Here is a 27,692-nt window from a genome sequence, read left to right as displayed (position 1 = left end):
TGAGATCTGATGGAGTGTGTGTGGTAAGACAAAAAAAGGAAGACTGGGGATGCAGCCCTGGAGTCTATACATGGTTGAGTGTCAAGAATTTGTGTGTGTGTGTGTGTGTGTGTGTAGACTGGCCACGATAGATGAGTGTTATTTGTGTGTCTAGTCACTTACCAAATCTATGCTCAGGTTTGACACTGTAAAGAATGACACAGAGGGAGCTGCAAAGCATCAGCATTTTGTGTTCCTCCTTCTGTGAGGCTTCCTGTAATGGCAACCTAGTGTCAGGCTTAGTGAGGTTTGTGACATTTCCTGAGGCCCTGCACTGCTGGTGAATGGAACCTAGGGCTTTGTGCCACATCTGCTTTCCTTGGCAGGCTTCCAACTCAAGAGTACACTGGGACATCCTGAAAACCTACTGAGGTCTTCTTCCGAGATCCCATAAAACTAGGAGGATACTGCTTCTGATTAAATGGTCCTCCAAAGAAAAATGTGGCAGGGGGTGGGTTGGTTGTGCGTAGGTATATGTGTGGAGTGGGGTGGGTGTTTTCATGTCCTGTCTGTACTTAGCTCACTGGGCTGGGGAGGCTAGTTATTTTCTTCTGGTCTGAAATATGATGGAGACACGAATGTATCTGGAATTTTTTAGCCATAACGTTTCTAATTGCTTTGTGCAGCTATATAATAATGAGAAATTTTGGCAGAAATTACATTTGGCAGAAAGCCCAAAATTGACTGGTTTCACTTTCCAAGCAAACATTTTTGCACAGTTCCAATTTTCACCTGCTCACGTGGTGCCCTGCTGAGACTTTTGGTTGAAGAGCTGAATTTCGTTGTGGGATAGTCAAAGGTTTACATGCAAGACGTCTATTTTTGCTCCTTCCTGGAAGCTCTAATTCCAACTTTCACATAACTTCTCAATGTTGCTTAATAACTTCTATTGCAGAATTTAAAACTTGTTTTCTACACTTCAAAAAAAGTAGGAGAGAGAAAGTAACAAAATCTGCCAATGAGAACCATGAAAAGACAGGCATTAACTTTTGCGATATTATTTCAAGACAAATTCATTCAACAAATGCTGAATGGGCACCCACTGTTTATATGTCAATATGTTAAACATTAAGTACTTGTGAAGTTGACTATTTTAATCTCAACCATCAGTTTACTTCTCGGTGATCTAGAGATTTTAGTTCTAGATAAAAACAGAAATTTAATAATCAGTTCTGCAAAAATATTAGGGAAGGCTCTGCCACTCACTATTAGGGAACATACAAGCATATTATTTTTGAAAATATTTTCTATTTTTCCCACCCTTGCATGTAAGGAGCCTGAAACAAGCATTTCTGGCCACTGTGTGGTGGCCAGCCTTCCACATTCACAACTTCTTTAACACTGTGAAAGCCTAGTTTCATATGGAATTTTACAAAGAAATCCAATTGCTTTTTACATCCCGTCCCAACTTTCCTCCGCTTATCTTCTACTTCACTTGAGTTTAAATACCATTGGTGCAGGAAGACTTCTGTTTGCAAGTGTTAAATTCTTTGTTGTTAAATTCATCACTGATGTATCTGTCTTAATGTGCACGGGAAAAAGCAGGTTTCAATTTGAATAACATTTAATAAAAATAACTTCGCCCTTTAAAAACAAGAGTAAAATAAACAGCATAAATGCATTCTTCCATGTATGGTACATTTATAGCATTAGGTTTTGAATCTGAGGGAAAAGAAACAAATGCCTATGTCAAATTTTTAAAGATAAATAACTGTAAATAAATTAAGGGATGATGATACTGACTAATTATACACTCCATGTGTATCATAAGCAAGGAAGACTATTAAATTACTTCCACTCTTTGGACTGTTCCTAGTACCAGCATATCATTAGGAAACTGACATCATCTCTTTCTTTTGAAATTACCTGCTGCATTTATAGGCAAAGGGTATTTGGGTCATGTTACTGATTACAGAGGAGAGTAACCCAGCATCTGATTGCATCAGAGTTTTGATACATTAAAATTTTTATAGTTTTAATATGTAAACTTTCTTGTTCTAAACTTTTTTAAAAACCTGTTTAAAATGTATACAACATTATTCAGTGTCCCTTAAAATTATGAAAGAGAGGAATCAAAATGCAGTTGTGAAAGTACAAATATATGAACAAGATGCCAATTACCTTTTCATTTAATGCACATTAGAAAAACATAAAGCTTTGGTAAGAATAATGGTGTCCTACATTGATTCTTAACATTTCTGCTTAACATTAGCCAGGTAAGTAGAAATTTTATGTTCCTACCCAAGATGAAGTAATTAAAGGCCACATTGTTTTGAAAGTTCTCAAGGTTTGAGATACTATTTTTCAAAGTACATCACTGCTCTGAAAGAGTGAATTTACTTCCAGAAGAGTAGGTTATTCACCAAGCCATGCTGCATTATTTCAGCATTTTCACTTTTCTCCTTGATTGCTTCATTTTCCCAAATAATGTTCAGTAAAGAAAGTGTGTTGAATTAGTGTGGCTTCCTTTCTTTGATCAATTCTGTCAGTCATTAAGTTCAAAAGAAAAAATATCAAAGTATGCTGCTGTTCGTGGACTTAGGCAGAGAAAGCATTTTAAACAAAGACTTAAGATCATTGAAAAGTTTGTGTAAATTCAGGGATTGATTTTTCTAAGACAAAAATTGGATTGAATTAAATACATTTTATTATTCAAACAAAAAGTGTGATTAGTAGGAGAAAAGCTGCCAGGATGTCATGTATAAGTTGGTGAGAGTTGGATTTGATGATCTGGGCTTTCTTTTAATATCCTTTGTCAAAATAAATTTCAGATGCTAACCTTAAAAGAGGGGTGAAAGTTGGGATGAAGGTGAAGAGAGGAAATTCCTAAAACAAATTAAGATACCTCTAGATCCCACAGAATGCTTTTAGTGCAAAAATGATTTAAGGTAATAATCAGTAAATGATTAATATTCCTACCTCTGTGTGCATTCAAACAACTTAAAGATAAGCCTGCCAGGAAGATACATTTCAAAGCCACAAATTATTAAAGCTTCATCTCCATTACATTACCTTGACGTATTTTTTGCTCTGTTGAATGCCAACAGCATACTTGGAATTAAACAAAACAGGTCACTACACATGACCCAGCTTCATATGGAATTTTACAAAGCCTATGAAAGAAAAAGTTGATCATTTTAGGAAAATGATTTTAAGCTAGTATGCATAGGTCATCCCCATCTACCAATGCACTGCTTTGACCCAGAATTAAATCACTTTCTGTGTATTCTGGAGGCCATGATTGTTTTAGGGGCACTAGTGGATATTTTAACCAGTCCCTCAGAGGCACGTACACTTGCTATTAATCATAGACTGAGCCTGCCTACTGTCTCTCCGTGGCTGAGGGATGAGCACATTTGCTTGATATTTCTCAAGTTTTCATTCTAGCTTAGACAACCAGAAAGATGAAATTCTCCCCACAAGGGCACAGTCCCTTAGTAACTAAACCACACATAAAGGAGGATCTGGAAAGCTGAGAATCACAAGGAAGTTTGGGAAAAGGAAAACACAAATGAAGCGGTAGGAATGAAAAGGGGATACATTAGAAAATTAGGGTCAGAAAAAAAAGTTATGTCAAAGAGGTAGCAATTCTGTAAGAAACAGAATTATGTAGAATGATATGAAATTTTTGGATTTTCTAAAACAGAGACTTTAGAAAGAATAGGGTAGCAACTAGTTTAAACAGAATGAGTAATGAAATTAAATAGAAAGAAGATGCATATTCAAACTAACCAAACATAACAATATATTTAGGGGTTTTCCTCACAATGTAGAGTTTTTCAACACATGGGTACTTAGTACAGTAACAGTAGAATGAATCATCAATGAAGGATACAGTTTCCTTCTCTTTACCTTTGGTAGGTAGCCACAAAGCAGCAGGGACTTAAAGACTGGCCCAGTAATCACCTGGGCTGGTCTAGGTCACGGCCAAGGTTCACTGTGCCAAGCCCATTTCTCAAAGGCCCCATAGGAAATTTTTAAAGTGAGTAACTTTGAATGACAATTTCATGATTTTACCTAGAAAACATAGAGCAGTAAAAAAACATGAGGAACCATTAAGGAGGTGGGGTAGAAAGAGCAGATCTGTCTCTACACTGTGACGTGCTAGAGTGATTTTCATGAACTTTACATTTCCAGTGGACTTTCATGTTGCTTGTTGGTGAAAAATTGGTGGTTCATGGCCTAGTGCCAAAACCACAGATAAACGAACACTTTACGTGTCATACACATTCATAAAACCTGTTATATTTATCTTTTTAGAAATAAGGTCAGATCAATACTGTATTTCTTGAGAATCTTTCTAGTGTTATTCTTTTTTTTTCTCTTCAAGTGGAGCATGACTGACTATAATGGTGATTAATTTGTCTCCAGCTCTGACAACCATGCCTAGCCGACAGTAGCTGGGAAGGAGATGTTTATAGAATGCAGGACTAAAGCCCTAAGAGGAAAATGTACCATATACCTGCCGGGTGTGGTGGCTCACACCTGCAACCCCAGCACATGGGGAGGCCAAGGCAGCTGGATTACTTGAGCCCAGGAGTTTGAGACCAGCTTGGCCAACATGGTGACACTGTGTCTCTACTAAAACTACAAAAATTAGCCGGGCATGGTGGCGGGTGCCTGTAATCCCAGCTACTAGGGAGGCTGAGGCAGGAGAATTGCTTGAACCCAGGATGCAGAGGTTGCAGTGAGCCGAGATCATGCCACTGCACTCCAAGCTAGGCAACAGAGTGGGGCTTTGTCAAGAAAGAAGAAAGAAAGAAAGAAAGAAAGAAAGAAAGAAAGAAAGAAAGAAAGAAAGAAAGAAAGAAAGAAAGAAAGAAAGAAAGAAGAAAGAAAGAAAGAAAGAAAGAAAGAAAGAGAAAGAAAGAAAGAAAGAAAGAAAGAAAGAAAGAAAGAAAGAAAGAAAGAGAAGGAAGGAAGGAAGGAAGGAAGGAAGGAAGGAAGGAAGGAAGGAAGGGGAAGGAAGGAAGGAGAAGGAAGGAAGGAAGGAAAGGAAGGAAGGAAGGAAGGAAGGAAGGAAGGAAGGAAGGAAGGAAGTAGAAAGAAGGAAGGAAGGAAGGAAGGAAGGAAGGAAGGAAGGAAGGAAGGAAGGAAGGAAGGAAAGGGAGGGAGAGGAAGGAAGGGCAGGAATGGTACCATATACTTTCAGTATATAGCTGCGATGCAGATTGAGACAAGGGGACATTTGGGTGAAAGCGTGACACCACCTCCCATCCGCTGGAGCATGGTAGATCACTCGAAAATGAGACCAGTGGCCCCTGCTTTTCATTTTCCCTTCCTTACAGTCAAGTTTATTCCCTTCTCTGTTCAATTGGACCTATCCCTAACCCCTTCTTAAGTTTGATCTCTATGGTGACCAAAGCAATATAGCTGAGGAATTTGCTTTGATTTCTAATTCTGAATTCAAGCTTGTAAGAATGAAAAAGAGCCACTGATAGCTGTGGAAATTCAGCTTATTTGTTTCCCTTTGATTTATCCTTAGATTATGCTGAAGTCAATGTCTAGAAAGGATTTATGTGCATATATTTTAGGAAGCAGAAAAGAACTTTCATACCCTTAATTAAAATTTTACCTTGAAATAAAAATGTTACATCTTAATGAAAATATATTTGCGTAAAAGACTGTGTAGAGTTGAAAGTTGTATGCAGAAATATTTGAAATCAACTCCAGGTTCTGCTACTTACTATATGATATCATCTTCTGAGTGTTACTTCCTCATCACTAAAATGGGAATAAACCACCCATCATATATGGTTGTTATGAGAATTAGTGAGATAATACATGTAAAATAATTAACACATTATATTCATTAACTGATAGCTATCATTATTATAATGTAATATAAGTCTGATTGTACTAGAGAAATGTCCAACAAGAGACTTATGCTGTAAAAATACGCACCCTCTATAGGCATTTTTAATGATTCTAATTTATTAGACTATTTCAATGAAATTTAAGTCATTTTATTCAATTATTGATTTTTTTCACGGCCAAATCTCTAAGCTAACCGATTAATTTAAAAATGTTTAAGAGCAGTATGATTAGATTTTCATATATGCCCAAACTAGCAATACTTTTATACTAATGATTACCTAACTTCTGATTAAATTTTCTTAATTCATAACTGCTCTAGTACCAGAAGTACTTCCTATGAGATGACAGGAGCTGCAAAAGACACAGGACATGTCTATAGAAAAAGAAGTGACAGCAGTTAGAAATAACAGTCCTATTATTCAGAGAGATTTGAATCTAAATGGACACTTAGAGTCTTACCAGGTAGGCGGACATTTCTTTTTTGGGACATGAAGAATAATTTCAGAGATAGCTCCATCACATAGTGGTTTGTGTATTTATGTGTCTGTGCAATTTAGGGAGCTGGAACTGAAATATGCCTTTAAAAGTATCCAGTATGTAGCAATTTGTGACTTGGACAGACACATGTATGTGTACAGCGAATGCTTGTATCAGTTTCCTGTTGCTGCTGCAAGAAATTACCAAAAAATGCAACAGATTGCAAGAGCACTCATCTATTATCTTACAGTTCTGGAGGTCTGAAGTCCAAAGTGGGTTTCACTGGGAAAAAAGGAAGATGTTGGCTGTGCCAAGCTTCCTCCAGAAGCTCCAGGGGAGAATCTGCTTCTTTGCCCTTCCCAGGTTCCAGAAGCTGCCTGCATTCCTTGATTTGTGGAACTTATTCCCATCTTCAAAGCCAGCAGTGTAGAATCTTCAATATCTTTTCTCTCCCATTTCTGTCATCACATCTCCTGTCTTAACGCTCCTGACTCCCTCTTTCACTTATAAGGACCCTTGTGATTACACTGAACCCACTTAGATAACCTAGGATAATCTTCCCATCTCAAAATCCTTAACTTTATTATATCTGCGAAATCCTTTTTGCCATGTAAGGTCACATATTCATAGGTCCTGGGGATTAGGATGTGAACATCTTTGGGGGAGCAATGTTCTGTCTACTACAAGGCTAAATTTTGTCTTCTTCCTCTAACAGGCAACTGGATTTAAAGAATCTCTTCCAGTATCTGGTGAACCAGGAGAATACTAGCTAGGACAGACTTAGTAAGAAAGCAAGAACTAATCCTTTTTATTACCATGAGAGATCTTTTGTTAATGTATAAAGCCCAAATAATCAGATGAATGGATGGATTTTTGGGAAGGTGACAAGTACACATACAATAACACAATGCATTTTGGGGGAATAGGATCACAGGGAGGTTAGTTTGAGAAATGGAATCTGAGTCACTGTGTTCATTTGCTGGAAAAAAATGCTACAAGATGGTTTTTGTGCTTACTTGCACTCATTTTTATTCCCTCACCCTTCTTCTCCATGTTTTTTAAGAACTCTGAATTAATGCAGGACTGTGCAGTACACTTGCTTTCATTTTATTCTCCATCTATTTCTTGGTTTTATAATATTCAAATGAGGATAAGAATATATAAAACTCAAATTGATTACAAGTTTTACTTGGCAGTAGCATTCTGAATGCTTAAAAGAGATGAATTTTATTATTAGCTGAGGGATTTGCAAATATTAAGAATTATAGAAAAATTTATTCATGCTAATAGATCTCTGAGCCTATGATATGTGTATTGGTATGATATCCTGCACACATATCCAAGCTGGGTTATAGATCATGTATTTAGGTTTGACAGAATTTAGTTTATCACTCTCCCAATGTAGTTCTAAGTCAATTTTTTTTTTCAAGAACTAAACAGTTGACTTCTTTATAATGCATCCAGAATAAAGTAGCAAGGCTATTGATGTGTCACCTGAAGGGTGCTTGCCTTCTTGAAGCTGGTATCTATGATTGCTTCAACTTTGCAAGCTTCCATGGGACTCACCAGCACACTTTGCCTGGTTCTTAGGTGGCATTAAATGAAGGCTTCTTACACTGATTTTAGCAAATTTCAAAGAAAAAATAATAAATTCTGGTTTCTCTGCTAAACAGTTTAAATTATTGTTAACCTTAGAATTTCTTTTGTGTCAGAATAATACACTGGACTAGCCATCTGGGAATATTATGGATATTTTTATTGTATATGCAGTATGAGTCAGTTCATAACAGAAAAAGGCATCTCTTTGTTGCTTGACTTTTCCTTCATTTGTTTACTGAGCATAGTGATTTTGTTTGTTGTTGAACAACTGTCCTTCTTAGTAGGTACATCAGAATTGGAGTTGTCACAGAGCCTGGGGCCAGATTGCTGAGCTTCCCTTCTCAGCTCTGAAACTCACCAGTTGTCTGAACTCTTGCAGGTTTTAGAACCCGTCTCTGTTTCCTTATCTGTAAAATAGAGATAAAAAATAAAATAGCCTCTATCTCCTAGTATGATTGAAAGTATTAAATGGATTCATATTCTGACACATAGAAAGCACTTTATACATATTTGCTATGAAGTTTTTACTTGTAAATCATTTTTTGAAGTTCTTTATCCATTATTCAATATTAGCATTTCTTTCTGGCCCATCAGTTTTCTTTATTGAAAACAAACACGCATATTTATTATAATTATCATTTTCCAATTTTTATTTTCCCTTATACATTTTTTTACTTTGAATTTTTATGCATATAAAGTCCAGTTGAAACCATTTTATGAACTACTTCTATTTCTCCAAAGATTCATAACTTTTAAAAATATCTAAGTCTTTAGCCATCTGGTATTTAATTTGCAAAATGCTGTGAGGTAGGGAGTTTTTAATGTTTTCCTCAAAATCTTTACTCAATTTTCCCAGCACAATTTGTTAATAATGCTTCAGTTTCATCCCCTTTCTGTATCTTTCTCTGTAGCACATATTCACATGACCAGCTCCTTCGGGATTCAGTACAGATGTTCTACTTTTCAGGATGCCTTTCCTGACACCTGCCTCACTAACATACCCAGGTGGATTATGTCCCCACTATAGGCTCCCAACTCAACTGGTACAAACCTATTACACATTGGCTATAACGCCCTATCTCTCCAACTATACTGAAAGCCCTGAAAGATAGTGAATGTATCTTATGCTTTTTGTAGATAATCAATATTTGTTTAGTGAGAATGAATATAAATAAACCTTATCAATTATATGATTAATTATATAACCCTTATTACATAAGTAATTATATAATTCAAAATCATTTATTTTTGAACTTTCATCTGGCAACATGTAGAAATATATGTTAAAGCCACCCGCAGCTATTATTTTCCCATGAAGGTTTCCTTTTCCTTGTTATTAATGGCCTTTTACTGTTGCTGTACTGTGCTAATTAGCATGTAGTGGTCAACAGTTATTCCAGCTTCATAGTGGGATGGTGTCTTTTAGCTATGGAATGGTCTTCTATCTCATTTAATATATGAATAATTTGTTTTAAAGGATACTTTGCATGAAAGTAGCATAGTAATGATGACTTTTCTTCATTTATATTTGCCTGGTAATTTATTGTCCAATGTATTTTTTAAATTGTAGGGTTTGTTTTGCGTCTATTTATTGCACATCGTACACCGTTAGGATACTTGTTTTCATCCTTCGATGTGAAGTTTGACCTCTGATTATTTCTATGACTAATACTTTTAGTTGTAAATAAATAAATACAACCATTTTTATGTCTACCTTATTGTTTAGGTATTATAGTTGAGGGCCTTCGTTTTCCTTTGGGCTGCCTTTGTTATTACATGGTCTGTGTTTGACTTTTTGTTGCCCTCTCACATGGTTATCAACTTGGACCCATGTAGACTCTGGTTCACAAAACTAAAATTTCAGTAGCCAGTAATTGGTTCTCTAATTCCCTTTAGTGTTCGCCGTTGTAAAGGAAATATCTAAGCATATCTGAATTTCGTTTCTTTACTACAGATACTCTTCATGTATCTGGATAACTGCAGAATTTTTCTTTTTCTACGAATGTAAAATGTTCACCAGGATTTGCCAATATGTTGCTATGCTTAAATTAACTTTATTCCTGGGTTGTGGTAAATATTTTCAATTTATGCCCAAATTTCATTTTTGGCAAATTTTTTTCTTCTAGTATAACTTATTTCTTCTACCTACTTCCCCATCCTCACACTGAAATGCCTGTAGTATGGATTTTCTTCTGTTTTCTATCTTTGCCATATTTCATATTGCTGCTAATATGCTATTGATTTTCTTTTCTGTACCATATATTATCCTATTTACTGCCTTCAATGTGTATTTTAATTTTTCAAAATGCTTGAATATCTTTAGTTCTTTTCTCATCTTTGACAAATGTCTTGTCTTCTGATATCATATTGGCCAAGTCTCTGCTAAAAATCAGACGTGGCTCATATCAGCCTCACAACCCAGACACTATCAAGTAGTCTCTGAAAGAAATAAGGAGTTCAAAGTGCTTTCCATTTTGTTCTGCAGACTTTTGCATTGTCCACAATGGGAAGGCAGAAGGGAAAAGAAATGAGATGACTCACACAAATTTAAGCAATGTTTAAGCCACTTTTAAAGCACCTAGTATTAATGTATCTCTCATCCAGTATTGTCAATTGTATTGTTACACAGTCATCCTTTCCATAAGACTATCCACAACTACAATTTAAGAATGTATCTCTCATATTTTGAAAGTAATAGGAAATATTTACATTTAGAAAATGTGATGAGATGCAATCTGGCTTTAGAAATAAGATTATGACAAAGATTGTGTCAAATAAGATTGTGACAATCACAAAATAAGACTGTGAACCCAGACGCAGTAGGTGTCTTCTGCGTAGTTTTTTTTCAGGACCTGACAGTATTTTTGAGCAACACATTGACCCTAGCTCTATGTATCAAGCCATTGACCTTTATTTCCAAATTGTAACTCTGTGAAAATTTTAGGATCATATTTATAACTTATTTCAGATTTTTGGATGATTGCTTAATAGGAAATGAGGATAGATTTTTCACTTCTTAATGTTGTAAGAACATATCATTTTTATAAATCACTGAGTTCCAAATTCGAAATTTCCTGTACAGCTAGTTTAGGATGGTTCATAACAAATCTATCAATGATCCTTTTGAAATATTTCTATATATTAATCTGTGCATATCCGTAAGAATTCTTTCTCTGATTATATAATTGTAAAATTAGGAGAAAATTCTAGAATGTATATTACATTGACTATTCCTCACTGTTTTCTGTCTCTGACATCTTACCAACTTCAAGGAAACACAGAGGGGTCGCTATTCAATCCTTTCTGTTACGGACTGCAGACATGTGAATAATTGGTCAAGAAAGGAAGAGGGTTCTGCCTTATAAATATTGTACCAATGTGTGTTTTTTAAATGTTTTAAACATGGACTCTCCATAGACAGTAAAATTCAGGAAGGCATAATGAATTTTTGTAACCTGGTCAAATTTTATTAGTAGATTTAGTTTGTTTTTAAAAACTGCAGAAGAAAATCATATGTTTGGGGCTTGAGAAAAAAGATCTCTAGTCACACAATTTCTCATGATTTAAGAATGTAGAAATGGGCATAAGTTGGATCTATCTATAGTATATGACTTTTTATATTATATTGAAATTAAAATGTAAATATTTTTTCTAAGAACCTCAAAACCGTTATAAAAGACATTCTCATCCTTGTTATCTAATAGTTGCCATTATAATAGATTGTAATTTTTAGTGTTTTATTTTCTTTCGAAGTGCTTCTCTATATGTTTTTTCTGCTTTGTGGGATGTATTTTATTACACAAAGAATGAATATTTTGAATAGATTATAAATTATTTTCTTATATGTGAATAAATGCATGCTTTCTATGTTTAGTGTGCAATGAATTCTAAGCCCAGCTATACCATTAACTCAAGATTTGGGAGAATTCAGTGAACTTCTTCAGATTTTGGATTACTTGTCTGCACAATAAATTACCTCTAAGCCTCAGAGACAAAAACTTCCAACAAAATGATTTTGTGGTATTAATATTTATAATGCTTTCTAACAGAAATAGTCATTTGAAAATTTAATTTTTCCCTTCATCCTTTTCACAGAGTACTTTAGCCTTGTAGTTTGTTCCTTTCCTGTCTGACTTGCATGCTTAATGGTTTTATCATTCCCTTTTTTTTGAGACGGAGTCTCACTCTGTCGCCCAGGCTGGAGTGCAGTGGCACGATCTTGGCTCACTGCAAGCTCCGCCTCCCGGGGTTCATGCCACTCTCCTGCCTCAGCCTCCCGAGTAGCTGGGACTACAGGCGCCCGCCACCACGCCCGGCTAATTTTTTGTATTTTTAGTAGAGACGTGGTTTCACCGTGTTAGCCAGGATGATCTCAATCTCCTGACCTCGTGATCCGCCCGCCTTGGCCTCCCAAAGTGCTGGGATTACAGGCGTGAGCCGCCGCGCCCGGCCCATTCCCTATTTTTCCACAAGTGTTGTATGACAATAAGCATCTTTATTTGTTCTTCTAAGTTTCCTTTTTCTTTAAATAATACCGTCAGCTCATTTTATACTGCTCTCCAAACTCAATTGCTTCTAAGACTTGTGGAATTGAGTATTATGTGGTCAGGCACCTCATGTTCCTCTCTTCTATACCTCACATCCCTAAGGAAGGGGCTGATTTGCTTACCCTAAAAATTTACATCAGGTGTTATCAGCTGTAGGCACACTGCATTATAGTAGACTGGGCAGGAAGTATCGCCTCATTTTTCATATGAAGAAATTGATAGACATTGACCTAGAAGGTTAGGAAATAATATGGATACAGCCTATTGGTTCAAGGTGATTTTTCTAATCCAAGACCCTACCTGAGTATGCAGTCACTGATAGGCTGATAGAGTCACTGATAGGGGAAAAGCAGGGCAGGGGTGGGAGTAGTGACAGAGACAGAGAGAGAAAAAAAGAATGAGAGTCTTTTCTTTCTTTTTTTTTTTTTTTTTTTTTTGAGATGGTCTCGCTCTGTCGCCCAGGCTGGAGTGCAGTGGCACGATCTTGGCTTCACTGCAAGCTCCGCCTCCCAGGTTCACGCCATTCTCCTGCCTCAGCCTCCCGAGTAGCTGGGACTACAGGCACCCGCCACCACGCCCAGCTAATTTTTTGTATTTTTAGTAGAGACAGGGTTTCACCGTGTTAGCCAGGATGATCTGGATCTCCTGACCTCGTGATCCAACCGCCTCGGCCTCCCAAAGTGCTGGGATTACAGGCGTGAGCCCCTGCGCCCAGCTGAGAGTCTTTTCTATGATCATCTGAAAAAGCCATGAGCAATGGAATCCAAATCAGGCCACTGATTTCTTTTTGACAAATAATATTGGGCGTTTTGTCATTAAAAAATGATAAAAATCAAATATTTGAAAGCTAAATATTATTTGTAAATTTTAGCCAAAAAAAGCCTGAACTTCTATTAAGATTACCAAAAGAATTACATCTTTTATGGATAATACACAAAATAAAATTTATATTTTAATGTAGAAAAACTTTAGGGTGTTATGTTCAATAAAGTCTATATGACATTCATTCACATCAAAGTAAGAACAGCACAGTTGAATGTAAACTGAATTCATCTGTGCAGATAGATAATCCACAGGGAAAAATAAAGCGTTTTTCCTCCGCATGTGAAAGTCTTTCAGTGATTTGTGGGAATCTCTTTTTATCAGAATCAAGTGGAGGAGTCTTTTGTATGGCTATGAGGTTTTGGATGATAGGTGAATTTCAAAGATAACTGGCATTTGTTGTAAACATAATCATGTTGTACAATCAGCATTCATATAATACAATGTCTTATTCCTTTATACTTTGTATCTTTTTAATATAGCATGTTAAGTATTTTTACTATTTTAATTACAATATATGAAAGTGTTTACTGAATAAGAAGTCTCTATGGAAAACCAAATACTCTAGGAAGGTGTCAAAATGAAAATGATTTTTAATTTTTTCTAGGCCACAGAAATTGTTCTCAACTGCTGTTGTGTACATAAATCTTGAAGACGCTAATAGAAAAAGCAAGCAATTCAATAAGATGGTTCAACATGGGGACTGAGAGTTGAGGGAGGAGAGAGGAAGAACGGGACAGAGAGGGAACAGCTTGGTTGTCTTTTACTAGAGGTTATTTGGGCCTTGGTTGATAGTGATTAAATTATAACAACCCAAATAAGAAAGTACTACAAAGAGCCCTACCCTGCAAGCCCCAGAAACTACCAGCCCTAAGACTGAAGGCAGGAAATGCAGGAATGAGTGATGCATATATATCAACTCATATACAAAAAGCACATGGATACATACCTGTATCATGCCCTTGAAATAATTTTGGAATCAAAACCATCTAAGAGTGAATAGTAAACCATCAAGCAGAGGGATGACAACAAAGATCACTAGATTAAATAAGAAAAACTAGTTTTGAGATCAGTTCTGGCATACATAAGCTAAATAGCCGTGGAGAATCACATAACAGTGCAGGGTCCTTACGTTCCTTTCTCATAAGGAAACATTCAGGCATATGTTTTCTTCTGCCTAAAAGGAGTTGATTAGATTGGGTTAGGTTCGATGATCTCTAAGATCATTCTGTTTCTAACAACTGCTATTCTGTGATTGTGCAATCAGTCTTTCACACTGTTTCCAGATATGTAATTCCTCCTACCCTGCATTTCTGCCAAGTAGATGGCTTCATGGGTAAATATCAGGCTCTCTGAAATGGGTGCCTGACAAAGATGTTTCTAATGATACTATTACTTCTTTCTTATGTAATACATGCCCCTAAGAAGAAAAGAAAAAAAAATCCACAGCCTATAATATTCACAACATTTGCATATTTTAGCTGGACATATCTCCTTAAAGGTTGAGGGGTGAGGAGAGAGGAATGGAGTAACTCTTAGACTTGTTAAAGATTTTGTCAAACCATATTCAAATCCGCTTATTAAAGGTGTGATCCTTGGAAAGTTTTTTAATAGGCGTGACTCTCATTTTCTTATATAAATTTTTAGAAAATAATATTACCTACCTCACAAGATTTTTAGAAAAGTAAATTTGAAAATGCACATAGAATTTAGCATAAATTCAAAACATAGTGCTTGAGCAATGTTAATTGTTATTATATATGTTACTAAGTATTTCTCATCACAGTAATTGCAAGAGTGGGGGGGATAAATTTTTGCTCTTTACCTAAGTTTATGCTGTTATACACACATTTTGTAACTTTGCTTGAAAGCTTGAAGGAGATGACCATGAGACATTGAAAATATTGTGAAATGCTACAGTCCATTTTACAAGATCAAATATTTTAAATGCTTCACCATTTATAAGGTGATGCTGTTTTCTTCTTAAAGCTTAACACACATATCTAAGCATGCTCTGTTTGCTTTCAGCCACTGCTGGCCCTAATAAGCCGGAGAGTGGATTTGCAGAAGACAGTGCTGCTCGGGGCGAGGGTGTGTCAGACCTCCACGAAGTGGTCTCCCTGAAGGAGCGGATGGCGAGGTACCAGGCAGCTGTTTCCAGGGGTGACTGCCGCAGCTTCTCTGCTAATGTAAGCTGCTCCTAATGGTTTTGCACTAGGCAATCTGCTTACTGTCTGTCCCAATTCCCTCTTTATATTTCAAATGTAAGAATACTACTGGACAGGGGGCCAAAGTAGAAAGAGTACAAAAATAGTGTGTGAAATAAATCCAGACTATCTGAATTTAGGTTTCAACTGTGCTACTTATTACTTGTGTGAATTTGAACTACTATTTTTAGCTATGTGTTTTTTTTTTTTTTTTTTTTTTTTTTGAGACGGAGTCTTGCTCTGTCATCCAGGCTGGAGTGCAATGGCGCGATCTCGGCACCCTCCACCTCCTGGGTTCAAGTGATTGTCTTGCATCAGCCTCCCGAGTAGCTGGGATTACAGAGCATGCCACCATGCTCTGCTAATTTTTATGTTTTTAGTAGAGATGGGGTTTCACCATGTTGGCCAGGATGTCTCGATCTCTTGACCTTGTGATCCGCCCGCATCAGCCTCCCAAAGTGCTGGGATTACAGGCATAAGCCACTGTGCCCAGACCTGAACTATAGTCTTAACTTCTCTCTGAGCTTCAGTTTCCTTCACTGAAAAGTGGGGATCATCATTTACCACACAGAGTCTTGGTGAGGAATCAAAGAGATAATTTATGTGTAAGCCATAAGGTGCTGTATAAATGTGTTATTATTATCATCATTATCACTTAACCTGTAGATATTCTCCTCAGGAAGGTCGGGAATTAATTTCAAATTTTAATAACATGGGTTTGCACGCCACCCTCCTTGGTCTCATATATGGTTCATTGAAATTCACTGGCAGTGTAATTTCTTTGGCTTTTCTCGTTTCTCTGTATGCACTAAATCCATTAGGAAAGGTTTAATCAACATAAAAATGAGAGAGATTAGCAATGTAGACACTGCTAAACCAATTATGATTATAGGAAACTGCAGGATTCAGTAAGACCACCAATTTTTACAGCCAATGCATTATAAAGTCATATTCAAAAGAATTTTTGGGTTCTGTATTCTGTGGCCTTCAACTTAATGGAATATAAGAATGTTCTTTTATAATTATAATCTCCAAATTAGCCTAGTTGTGTATGAGAGAGAGAGAGAGAGAGAGAGAGAAGCCAAAAAAGGTGGTGTATTAAAATAGCTACACTTAACATGCTTCTTTACAAATTATTTAGAGACAAGGCTGACTGTGCCAAACTCATTTAAAAAATGCAATTCTAGATGACATTTAAGTTTTCACACGGTCATTAAAATACATTTTAGACACAGCTTAGATTTGGAATAAATGTGCAGAAGTGACATAAGTATCTAGATCACTTCCAAAATAAACAGTGGCACTACAGTACCTCCTGCCAGTCTTCTTCGATGGCACCCCCTGCTGGATCATTGAGGAACTTATTCGTGTTCTAAATTAGAGAAATGATTCATGAGGAAACAGTTGATTTTGAAAACGCCTAGTCAAAGACTGGTTATTTAGTAAGCAATATTTGATTTAGGAAGATTGATCTTGCCAGGTACTACGAGAATATGCATTTAAAAAGTGGTATCATGGCATGATATATATTTATAATGTGTTTAAAAAGGGAATATTTACATTGGACACATAGGGAAACTAAATGATCCCGTTATTTAATACAAAATCAAAAACTTTAGGGCTAATCTCAAAATGTCTACATATAAAGAATTTAGTAATCTTCTCTTCCCTGCAAATTTTATAGACAAGAAAACCAAGAGAAAGTTACTTGTAGATTATAAAATTAGGTAGTGAGGAGGCCAAGCTAGATTCTTAGTCTCTTGACGCTTGTGCTTTTCTAACTGAATTCAACTTCCTCCTCTTTCCTAAATAAGAAAGTATTTTTGGCCCCCAAAATACGTATTATACTATATGGTTTGGCCCATATTGTGAGAAAGAAGAGCACATATATTATCTCAGCAGAATCCTGGTAAATATCTAAAGCAAAGCAAAACAATTGTTTATTTAATCATGTGCATGAAATGCTTGCTCAAGCCACCCCCCGCCCCGCACCGCACACACACACACGAAAAAAATCATGGAAACTGCCTGTGACTAAATCTGTATCTCCACAATTAGCCCAAAATTTTAAGTGTAAAATCTGGAAGTCACAGAATCAGACCCAAACTGAATCTACTATATTTCAACCATATTTACACATGTAAAGACAATATATTTTCCTTGTCTTAGACTCAATCAGATGGCATTTGGTTGTATCTAAATGAAAGTTATGCCCATGAAACAGTGGTGGTCTGTAGAAGCCCCCTAAAAGAGAGGGGGAAGTAATACTTATTGAGCAATGAATTAAAATGCCAGATTCATTTTCAAGTCTGTACAATTTTATTCCCTTTACCTTTTTTAATACTCACAATAAATCTGCGAGAAAAATATTTCTATGCCCAGTTTATAAGAAACAAAACCAAGTTCAAGAGCTGTAGCCCAAGGTTTTAATTGTCGGGGCTGGAATTAGAAGCACTGTCTGTCCAACTCCCAAAATTATATTATTTCTGTTATGCCCTGTAAACCAAGGACAGTTTTTTTGTAAAAAGAACTTGAGGACTGTGTAATATATTTACCTAGATTTAACTGTTAGGTGTTCAAATTAACATATTATTATCAGCATACCCATTAGATTCCAAACCTTATTGCTGAGCCAAATAATAAGAAACACAGAATAATAATAATAAACATAAAAAGTTTCAACACAAAGCAATTTCAGTTATGGGGTCAATGATAACAACGTTCATTAGCTGGGATATTTAGAGCATGACACTAAATAAGGTAAAGTCACAGGAACGGTCCCCACCTGAGCAAGGAAGCATTACTCCCGGTTATGACCACAGACTGCTTCTTGGGCAGGTCCTGCCATCTCACACGTGTAAACTTTCATCTACCCACGAGTGGAACAAGGAAACCTTAGCACCACCACTGAACCATATTTCAGAAGATTTGTCTCACTTGGGTGAATGAGCAGCTACAGTAGCGTAATGATAGTACCAGGGGTAGTAGGGATGGTATTAGTACTACTATTAAAAATAATCCGTGGTGGCTCACACCTGTAATCCTAGCACTCTGGGAGGCCGAGGCGGGTGGATCACCTGTGGTCAGCAGTTCAAGACCAGCCTGGCCAACATGGTGAAACCCCATCTCTACTAAAATACAATAAATAAATAAATAAATAAATAAATAAATAAATAAATAAAAATAGCCAAGCATGATGGCGGGTGCCAGTAATCCCAGCTACTCGGGAGGCTGAGACGGGAGAATCACCTGAACACAGGAGATGGTGGTTGCAGTAAGCTGAGATTGTGCCGCTGCACTCTAGCCTGGACAGTTGAGTGAGACTCCATCTCAAAAAAAAACAAAAAACAGAAAAATCAACTGTATGAATTTTTGCATGTGTGATGTAGTCTGTTTCTAAAGTGCAGTGCTAAAGGAAAGTAATGGGTATATCTGTTTTGTTTTGTTTTTTGAGACGGAGTCTTGCTCTGTTTCTCAGGCTGGAGTGCAGGGGAGCAATCTCAGCTCACCGCAACCTCTGCCTCCTCAGTTCAGGCAAATCTCCTGCCTCAGCCTCCCAAGTAGCTGGAATTACAGGCATGTGCCACCGTGCCCGGCTAATTTTTGTATTTTTTAGTAGAGATGGGGTTTCCCCATGTTGGCCAGGCTGGTCTCGAACTCCTGACCTTGTGATCCGCCCACCTCGGCCTCCCAAAGTGCTAGGATTATAGGCGTGAGATACCACGACAGGCTGGCATATCTGTTTTTTAATCCATTTTATAGATGAGAGGCAACCTGTACAGTAAAAGAATTGATCTTTTTATGAAAATGCACTTACCAGGAGAGCATCTGGTCGTAAGCATAATACTAAGGCTTGCCAGATTAATTTGTACATGATTGGGACATCATAATAGTTGTTTGAAACAGCAAGGTTCTTCTTAATAATTACCTTAATGTCTATAATTTAATACTTATAGATTATCTATATATAATTTATCCAGGAAAGCCACTTATATAAATTAAATGGCAGAAGGGGTAAAATAAATATTGTGGCCTTAATTCAGCTTTCCCCTTTTTCACTGTATCTTAAATTTCAAAAGCGGTGCTGTACATTTTTATGACCTTAACATACATCAACTAGAAGTAATTGATTAGGATTTACATTTCAAGTTTGTTGCAGAATTTGATACAATATATACCCAGTTCATAGAAGAGCACAATCATCTCTTCTCAAAGGGCCAGCACACATGTTCTGAAATATTTGACAGTCCACATAAATGAGGAAACGTCACTAACTTAGTAAAGCAACAACTTGAGTATTTGCTAGTAATTTAGATAATCCTGAATATTAGTCTATAATATTCTGGAGTATGGGAAATCCAAACCCCAAGATAGGCACTATATTTTTAATATCTATTTGAAAAACTACTTATTTGGTTAAAGATCCAGGACCCTCAAAGTCCCCAGTTCATGGTATAGAAACCTCTCAGCTCCTGGGCCCCCAGTTGCTTTCGAGGTCTTAAGGCTTTGAGGGTTATGTCAGGACTGGGTCAGACCTCAGGAGACCTGCTCTGATTTGAAGTGTTGCCAAGTCTTCCAGTTGCAAGCAGACCTAGAATCTTCCTGGAGGAGGGAAGGCTGGCATGGGGCCTGTTTGCTTGAGAGTTATCCCATCTGGGCTTGAGTGCCTGCTGGGCTCTGGAGTGTGCCGAATCATCAAAACCAATGCGCGTGAGCTACTTCTGCACTTCCCGAAGGGGCATAGTTCTCACAGGACTACTCAGGTGCTTTTCAAATTGCTTCCAGTGATCCCTATCGAAATTAGTTTTCTCATTGTGAAATGACAGTGATAGACTAGAACCGTTCTAATGTTAAAGCCCCCTGATTCTGACATGCCAGTGCTCAGAGCTAATGCCTAGGGTGTGCTAATCCTGGAGTAGTGCAGCTGCTGGTTTTCTACCTGTTCTTTGAGGGCAGTGATGAAGACAGACAGATGTGGATTGAAATTCCAGTGCCAGCACTTCTGTTCTAGCTGTGAGAATGTAACAACTGTCTTACTTTTCTAAGTCTTAATTTCTTTGTTTTAAAATGTGGGTAATAGGTGTCCATATCTCACAGAATATGGAGAAGCATTAAATGACAGAATATGCCATTTAATACATACAAAATCACTTAAGTAGTCTCATTACTCATATTAATATTTTTACATAAGGAATATTCTGAGGCTATTTTGTTCATCCTTAATAATTTTAAAAATTTGGAGTAAAAATGATTTTAAAATTATTCTTAATAACGTGTTCCCTATATAGATGTTTGGGATTCTAATGACAACTTTATTGAGGGTTAAAAGTGAGTCCATTATTCTAATACCCACTAGTCTGTATATTACAGGAGAAATACTGTGCAATCTAATAGGTCTTATCTGCAGACATCAAAATTTATCTGAGATTAGGAGAATTAACTCAATACTTTGAAAATTCTTCTGACTTTATATCAAAAGACTGATAAATGAGAAAACAACCCAGAGAGAATATATTTATTAAGTTTTTTGTTAAAGACATACTGAAATAATGGTGTACATGAATAGCTTTTTAAGATACTGCCTATCAATAAATGTCAACTATTTTTAAAATAGCTTGAGACTCCCATCCTGCACAGCTGTAAAGCTGAATGTTCCTTTTTCTTAAATCATCCTAGATGATGGAAGAATCAGAAATGTGCACAGTGCCTGGTGGTTTGGCCAAGGTGAAGAAACAATTTGAGGACGAAATTACTTCTTCCCGTAATACCTTTGCTCAATACCAATATCAGCATCAGAACAGATCTGAGCAGGTAATACTACTACAGATGATGGGTAAATCAGGCATGGTTGAAATGCTCTCATTTTGGTGCCAATGTAGAAATCTCCTTTCTTTAGTGATACATTTATTTTCATTACTCGTTAACAAACACTGTAGCTTTGAAATGTTTTAGAAAATCTTTAAAGCATATATATGTATTTATTTACTTACTTGAAGCATTTTTGCCAAATTTCTAGAGACTGTGCTGGAATATTCTACCTCTCATCTTCTAACGTTTCAGACATAAATGAAAATTAAATAGTCTAGGTTAGTCAATAGGTAAATTGAACTGTTGAGAGCAATGTTTATACTGAGCCTCTGCTTCTAGGTTATAATTCATAATAAACTAGCTGCTGGTTGTTTGCATAGATTAAGTTGGAAGCATTATTCAGCTGTTTATTGTGGTGGGGAGTTTTCTGTTTTCTTTAAAACCCTCAAACATTGAATAGTAGAGCCCAGATGTTACATAAAACCACATAACAAGACCTCCAAATGTTATCTTACATAAAATATTTTCCCATTTCATTGATTTCATTATTTCATTATTATATGCCACAAAATACTGTCATGAGATTTAATGATTTTTGAATGTGAGAATCTTAGTAATAAAACTCATCAGACTTTGAAAAATATTAATAGTAATTACACTGTAAACAGGTGTACTTAGGCCCATGTTTTCCATGAGGAAGGAGGCAACTGAGGTATTTCTTAAATTTTGTAGTGAGAAATGAAGTGGATGTATTTTTTTTAATCCCTGGGACATATAGAGTTGCCTAAATTTTTTTAAATGAAAACAATTGCGTGCTATGTGTGGCAGGGGATGAGGTGGCATATCAGGTAGAATGATTAAAAATCTCATATGTGAAAGATTATTTGTTTCCTTTTTCTGGCTCTGGTTGCAAAGTTAAAAATGTACAATATAGGTAGCTCAATAAATTTGTGGCAAGATTTCTTTTTAATATTGCCTAAAGGAAACTATATAAATAAGAAATTAAGATTAAGATACTTGTGATCTAATATATAACTGTTGCAATGTAGAAGTCTTTGAGTGTAGATGTGTGTGTTTAAACTGGTCAACAATATAAAATATTACTATCATTAATAGTTTAAATAACAAATTCTACATAGAAATATCAGTAATGAATTTATAGATCCTTCACTTTGAAGGGAAGCAGTGAGGACTATGGGCTATGGGACTTGTGGATCTGGATTTACACGCCACCTCTGCTACTTTTCAGGGTTACACAGACCCAGGGCCACCTTCACAGATGTGTGACCTGTGCAGTTGCACAGGGTCCTGTACTCCAGGCACTTAGTTTAACACTCTTCTGTCTCCATTTTAAAATTCTCAACAACTTTTGAACAAGGGACTCTACGTTTTCATTTTACACTGGGTCTGGCATACTATGTAACCAGTGCTGCACAGACCAAATTCATAACGCCCTCAATCTTCAGTTTCTGATGAGTAGGATGGAAAAGCTGTTGAGTGATTGGCCTGTCTCATTAGGTTACTCTGGAGGTTTAACGTGACAAAGAGCAATTTATGTGAAAATATTTCCGTATCTGTGAAACTTGATCTTGGTTAAGACTCTTTAGTACTGCAAAAGACAGAAAACCCCCCCAAAATGGCCTAAACCAAAAGAAATACTACAGGTTTACGAAAAATAGTCTTGTGGAAGGGAGATTTGATGTAAGCTCCAGTGGAGTAGCAGAGCGGGCTTGTATCAACTCTCCAATCATTAAATTTTGGGGAGTTTTGAAAACCAGACACCATGTTGCTAACAACTTGAAATCAGCCATAGTGAGAATATTTACACCAGGGAAATTGGCAAATGCAACAAATCCTTCCTTCCTTCCTTTCTTTTTTTTTTTCCTTCTTTCAATAACACTGTCAAATATGTATCACCTTACCATTGATGTAGGGGCTTAAAGTATGGTCCTAGCAAAGTGGCTAAGATCGCAGATATTGGAGCCAGGTCATTCAGGTTCAAATTCCTGCTCCTTTGTGTATTAACTGTTTGACATTAGACAAGTCTCTTAACATCTTTGTCTCTCAGTTTCCCTAATTATAAAGTCAATAGTATGACAGTATCCACCCCATGGGTTTGTTTAGAAGAATAAATGATTTAGTATTTGTAAGTGCTTAACACATCGCCTGGTCCGTTGTAAGCTCCACACAAACATTTGTTCAAACAGTAAACAAAGTATCATCCTTATCAGATTTCTTCTTCCTGACCTCTCAGCATCACTTCCACTGGGTTGGCCCCATTCTCATCCAAGTTTCCCCAAGGTTGTAGCAAAAGGAGTGCAGAGAGAGTAAGAATCGCTTTCCCAGAAGTCCCAAGAAAAAGGCTTATAGCATCTTGTTGGCTCTGAATGGAATATACATGCTCCTTACATATCTAATTGCTGTAGCAAGAGGATGCTGATTGGCTTAGACCTCTGTACCTTGTTTACCTAAATGGAAGTTCTCAGCATATGGTTTTCAATGAAGAATATATGCTGGGTAAAAACAAAATCAAACAAAAATATATATCTACTATAAGCTCCTTGCAAATGTAGTTTATTGTTATAATATATGTAGTCCCTGCTCTGCAAATGTGTATGAAAGTAATAAAAATCATGCACTAGAATTCTGAATATTTGCATGAATCTGGAACTGTCGTGACTTCTCTAAACTTCAGTTTCATTATCTACCTTTAGATAATGTTAATAATATCCAATAATTCCATGAGGAATGAATAGACCTAAGCCACAATGCAAGGCAATATAAATACAATATAAAAGAAACACAGGTAAGAATAAACTAGTAAACACCATTTGTTGAATGAAGACCGTATGCAGAAATCTGTAGGAAAGTGAAATAAAAAGTCATTTGTTGCCAGGTATGGTGGCTCACGCCTGTAATCCCAGCACTTAGGGAGGCCGAGATGGGCGGATCACCTGAGTTTGAGACCAGCCTGACCAACATGGAGAAACCCCATCTCTACTAAAAATATAAAATTAGCCAGGTGTGGTGGCGTATGCCTGTAATCCCAGCTACTGAGAGGCTGAGGCAGGAGAATAGCTTGAGCCAGGGAGGTGAAGATTGCAGTGAGCCGAGATGGCGCCATTGCACTCTAGCCTGGACAGCAAGAGCAAAACTCCATCTCAAAAACAAAAAAAAGAAGGAAAAAGTCATTTGTGTCTTATTTTAAATGGCCTTAATTTGTAATCCTTATTGGAAAATTGAGATAAATGTCAAATTTGGCTATAGCAGGGAAAATGTAGAAAAACTATGTCTTAGATAGTCAAACTTTTAATGCTGTCTAAATGCATTCTAAAAATGACTTCTTGTATCAGCAGGGATTGTGGACAAGATGTTTGCTGGTAAACACAGGTAGTTAATTCTGTCTTTACCTAAGATGTTGTCAATTCTGATAGTGTTTTCAATCTCTTTGCTGTTGAAAGTCCTTGAGATTTATTTCCCTGCTATTTGCCCCTGGCCAAAAAATATTTATTTTTTTGACATACAGTAATTAATATTAATTTGGAAATCAAGTTTAATTAGAGTTAAAAGAAAGAACATTTGTTCTGGATTTCTGACAATATTTAATGCCACAATTAGTAATAGCTTAATAAGGTATAATAATAAAGTCCAATCTGTCTGTTTGCTTCCTAATGTATTGAAGTCAGATGTTTCAGGGTAATTAGCTGACTATTTGGTAACAGTTTGTCTGGGAGATCAGCAATTGGCCTAAACAAATTTTGATAATTAATCTATCTCTGAGATTAAAGATCCCTTCTTTTGCTGATGGATTAGACTGTTTTACGTCTAATGGAAGGGAAATCCTGAAATAGAAAAAAGGGATGCACAATATAGGAACATTTATTTATGCCAGACATTTTAAACTTAGGATGATGTCCCATTTATGTATTCTAGACTCGCCATGCTTTTGTAGTTCTGCCTGTTAAACAGTTAGCCATATTCCTGCTAGCCTGCAGAGTATGCCTATGAAAATTAGGAAAAGGAGCCACTCTGGGTCTCCGAAGGAGAGAGTTAGCTGGTGGGAAGGGTTGAGCTTCTTCAAAGAATAGGTTGGGGAACCTTTATTAGGTTGCCTTTGCAGTTAATACTAGCCATTTTTAACATTATCCATTTGGATTTTGTTTTTCAAAACAACCATTAATGCTTCCAGTAGACATAAATTAAACCAAACCCTCTTTAAGGGATTATAAGTCACTCAGCCTATCTCCTGCTTTTGCTCAGTGTTTTATGCTAGTGAAAATCAGTAGGCCCTCAATGCTAGAATGAAAAGGACAACTTGAGAGGGGTGTCTTTTTATCCACTCACTATGACAGTCTCCATTTGGGAAAAATATTCTAAATAATCCATCTACTCAACTTTAAAAGGGTATCTCTAGATATGCTGGAACAGATATTAGAATAAATTTGCTATTGATGTAAAATTGCCATTGCCTCTCTCCTGAGTTAATTTTCACTTGCCCACTCTATGGTTTCTGTGTGGCTATTTTTTGGACTTTCTTCCTCTTTTTTTTCTTTTTCCTTATTTATCAGCTTTGATAAGATATAATTTGCATACCATAACTCTCACCCATTTTATGAATACAGTTCAATGATTGTTTAGAATATTTACAGAGTTGTGCAGTGTCACCACAATCTAATTTTAAAACATTCCCAAACTTCCAGAAAGAAACCTTGTACCTATTAGCAGTCTAGGACTTTCTTTGTGGCCACATTCTCACACTTAGGATTTGACTTTCATCTTCTTAAGTGAATTTCTTTTTCCTTTTCTTTCCTCCATATTTATGCAGTACTGAGGAGCTCTTTGTGTATTATTTTGTGAAGCCCCAGAAGCTGCTTCTTTCCTCAAGTTGCTTTTTTTTTTTTCCTAAGTAGCGTAAGTAGGAAAGAGCAGATGGAGCTCCAAAAATTTTGGAAGTAATCAGTGCAATCCAGTGCTAAGGTATTTGCTTTCATGTGAAATTGCTGCACTGAATCTATATCAAGAAGAAAAAGCATTCCTGACCTTTACCCTGCCACTAACTCTGATGCGCTGAGTGACAGTATATATCTTTCCTCATATATCTGCTATTGCAAAAATTAAAATGTAAATGCTAGGATTCTGTAAGATTATGCGGATTTAGAACAATCTCTAGACAATGTTAGGTCAATAAAAAACATTTTTGACAGCTTGTGACAGATATAATCTGACTACTGTGTGTTTTAGACTCTTTAAAGGTGACCTGTAATTATTTTCCAGCAAACTAAATATATTTTTATCAGCTAAATGTCCACATTGCAAAGCATTTCTCATCTAAGTGCTTTAAACCTGCCTATAGCTCCCTGCCACATACGTAATTCTTCAAGGTCATAGATTGCTATTAACAGCCCCAACCTAACCTAGATCTCTATCAACATACAAGGTTGTGACCAAGAATGTATCTTGTATTGTCTTTTAATTATGAGCACTATTTTAAAGTGACTCTTATAACTTAAAGTACCAGCACTCAAAATGAGGCAATCTGGAGTAGTAATTGGGGCTGCTGGCTCTAGAGTCAGAGAGACTGGGTTATAATCCCCTGAGTTACCCATCTATTTTAGTCCACTTTGTGCTGCTGTGACAGAATACCAGAGACTGGTTAATTTGTTATAAAAAAGAAATTTGTTGGCTTTCATTCCTGGAGGATGAACAGTCCAATGTCAAGGTGTTGGCATCTTGTTAAGGACCTTCTTGCTGTGTCATAATGTGGCAGAAAGTGAGAGGGTCTGAAGGAGCAAGAACAAGAAGGGGGAACTCACTCTCACTCCTATCATAATGACACTAGTTCACTCATGAGGTGGTGCCCTCATAACTAACTACCTCTTAGAGTTCTCACCTCCCAATACTATCACAAAGGCAAATACATTTTTTGATATTTTGAGACAGGGTCTTGCTCTGTTGCCCAGGTGGTAGTGCAGTGGTGTGATCTCAGCTCACTGCAACCCCCACTTCCCAGGCTCAAGCAATACCCGCATCTCAGCCTCCTGAGTAGTTGGGACCACAGGCACATGCCACCACGCCCAGCTAATGTTTGTTTTTGTTTTTGTTCTTAAGAGATGGGGTTTCGCCATTTTTCTCAGACTGGTCTCAAACTCCTGAGCTCAAGTGATCCACCCACTTGGCCTCCCAAAGTGCTGGAATTACAGTCATGAGCCACTGTGCACAGGCTGGCAATTACATTTCAACATGAATTTTGAAGGGGATAAACCTTCAAACCATAGCACTATTTAATTTCTTCTAAAATAATAACAGGTCATTTTAAGAATAAAATATCCACATAAATCTTTTAGTATATTGTCTAGCATATATTAGTTGATTAATA

General features: G+C 36.7%; 1 protein-coding gene across 3 annotated transcripts in view; it reads left to right on the top strand.

Annotated features, from left to right (window-relative positions):
- XIRP2 (xin actin binding repeat containing 2) overlaps positions 1-27,692 on the top strand; it is a 370,218-nt gene that overhangs the window by 304,018 nt on the left and 38,508 nt on the right. For all 3 annotated transcript variants that reach the window (XM_055291905.2, XM_055291906.2, XM_063609435.1), the window contains 2 exons: positions 15,330-15,490; positions 21,185-21,319. In XM_055291905.2, coding sequence (XP_055147880.1) covers positions 15,330-15,490; positions 21,185-21,319 — 296 coding nt within the window. The remainder of the gene's footprint in view (positions 1-15,329; positions 15,491-21,184; positions 21,320-27,692) is intronic.

Source organism: Symphalangus syndactylus, chromosome 9 (genome assembly GCF_028878055.3).
Source record: "Symphalangus syndactylus isolate Jambi chromosome 9, NHGRI_mSymSyn1-v2.1_pri, whole genome shotgun sequence".
NCBI classification, from domain to species: Eukaryota; Metazoa; Chordata; class Mammalia; order Primates; family Hylobatidae; genus Symphalangus; species Symphalangus syndactylus.
Note: the sequence above shows the minus strand (reverse complement) of the source record. Positions and strands in the feature narration are given on the sequence as shown.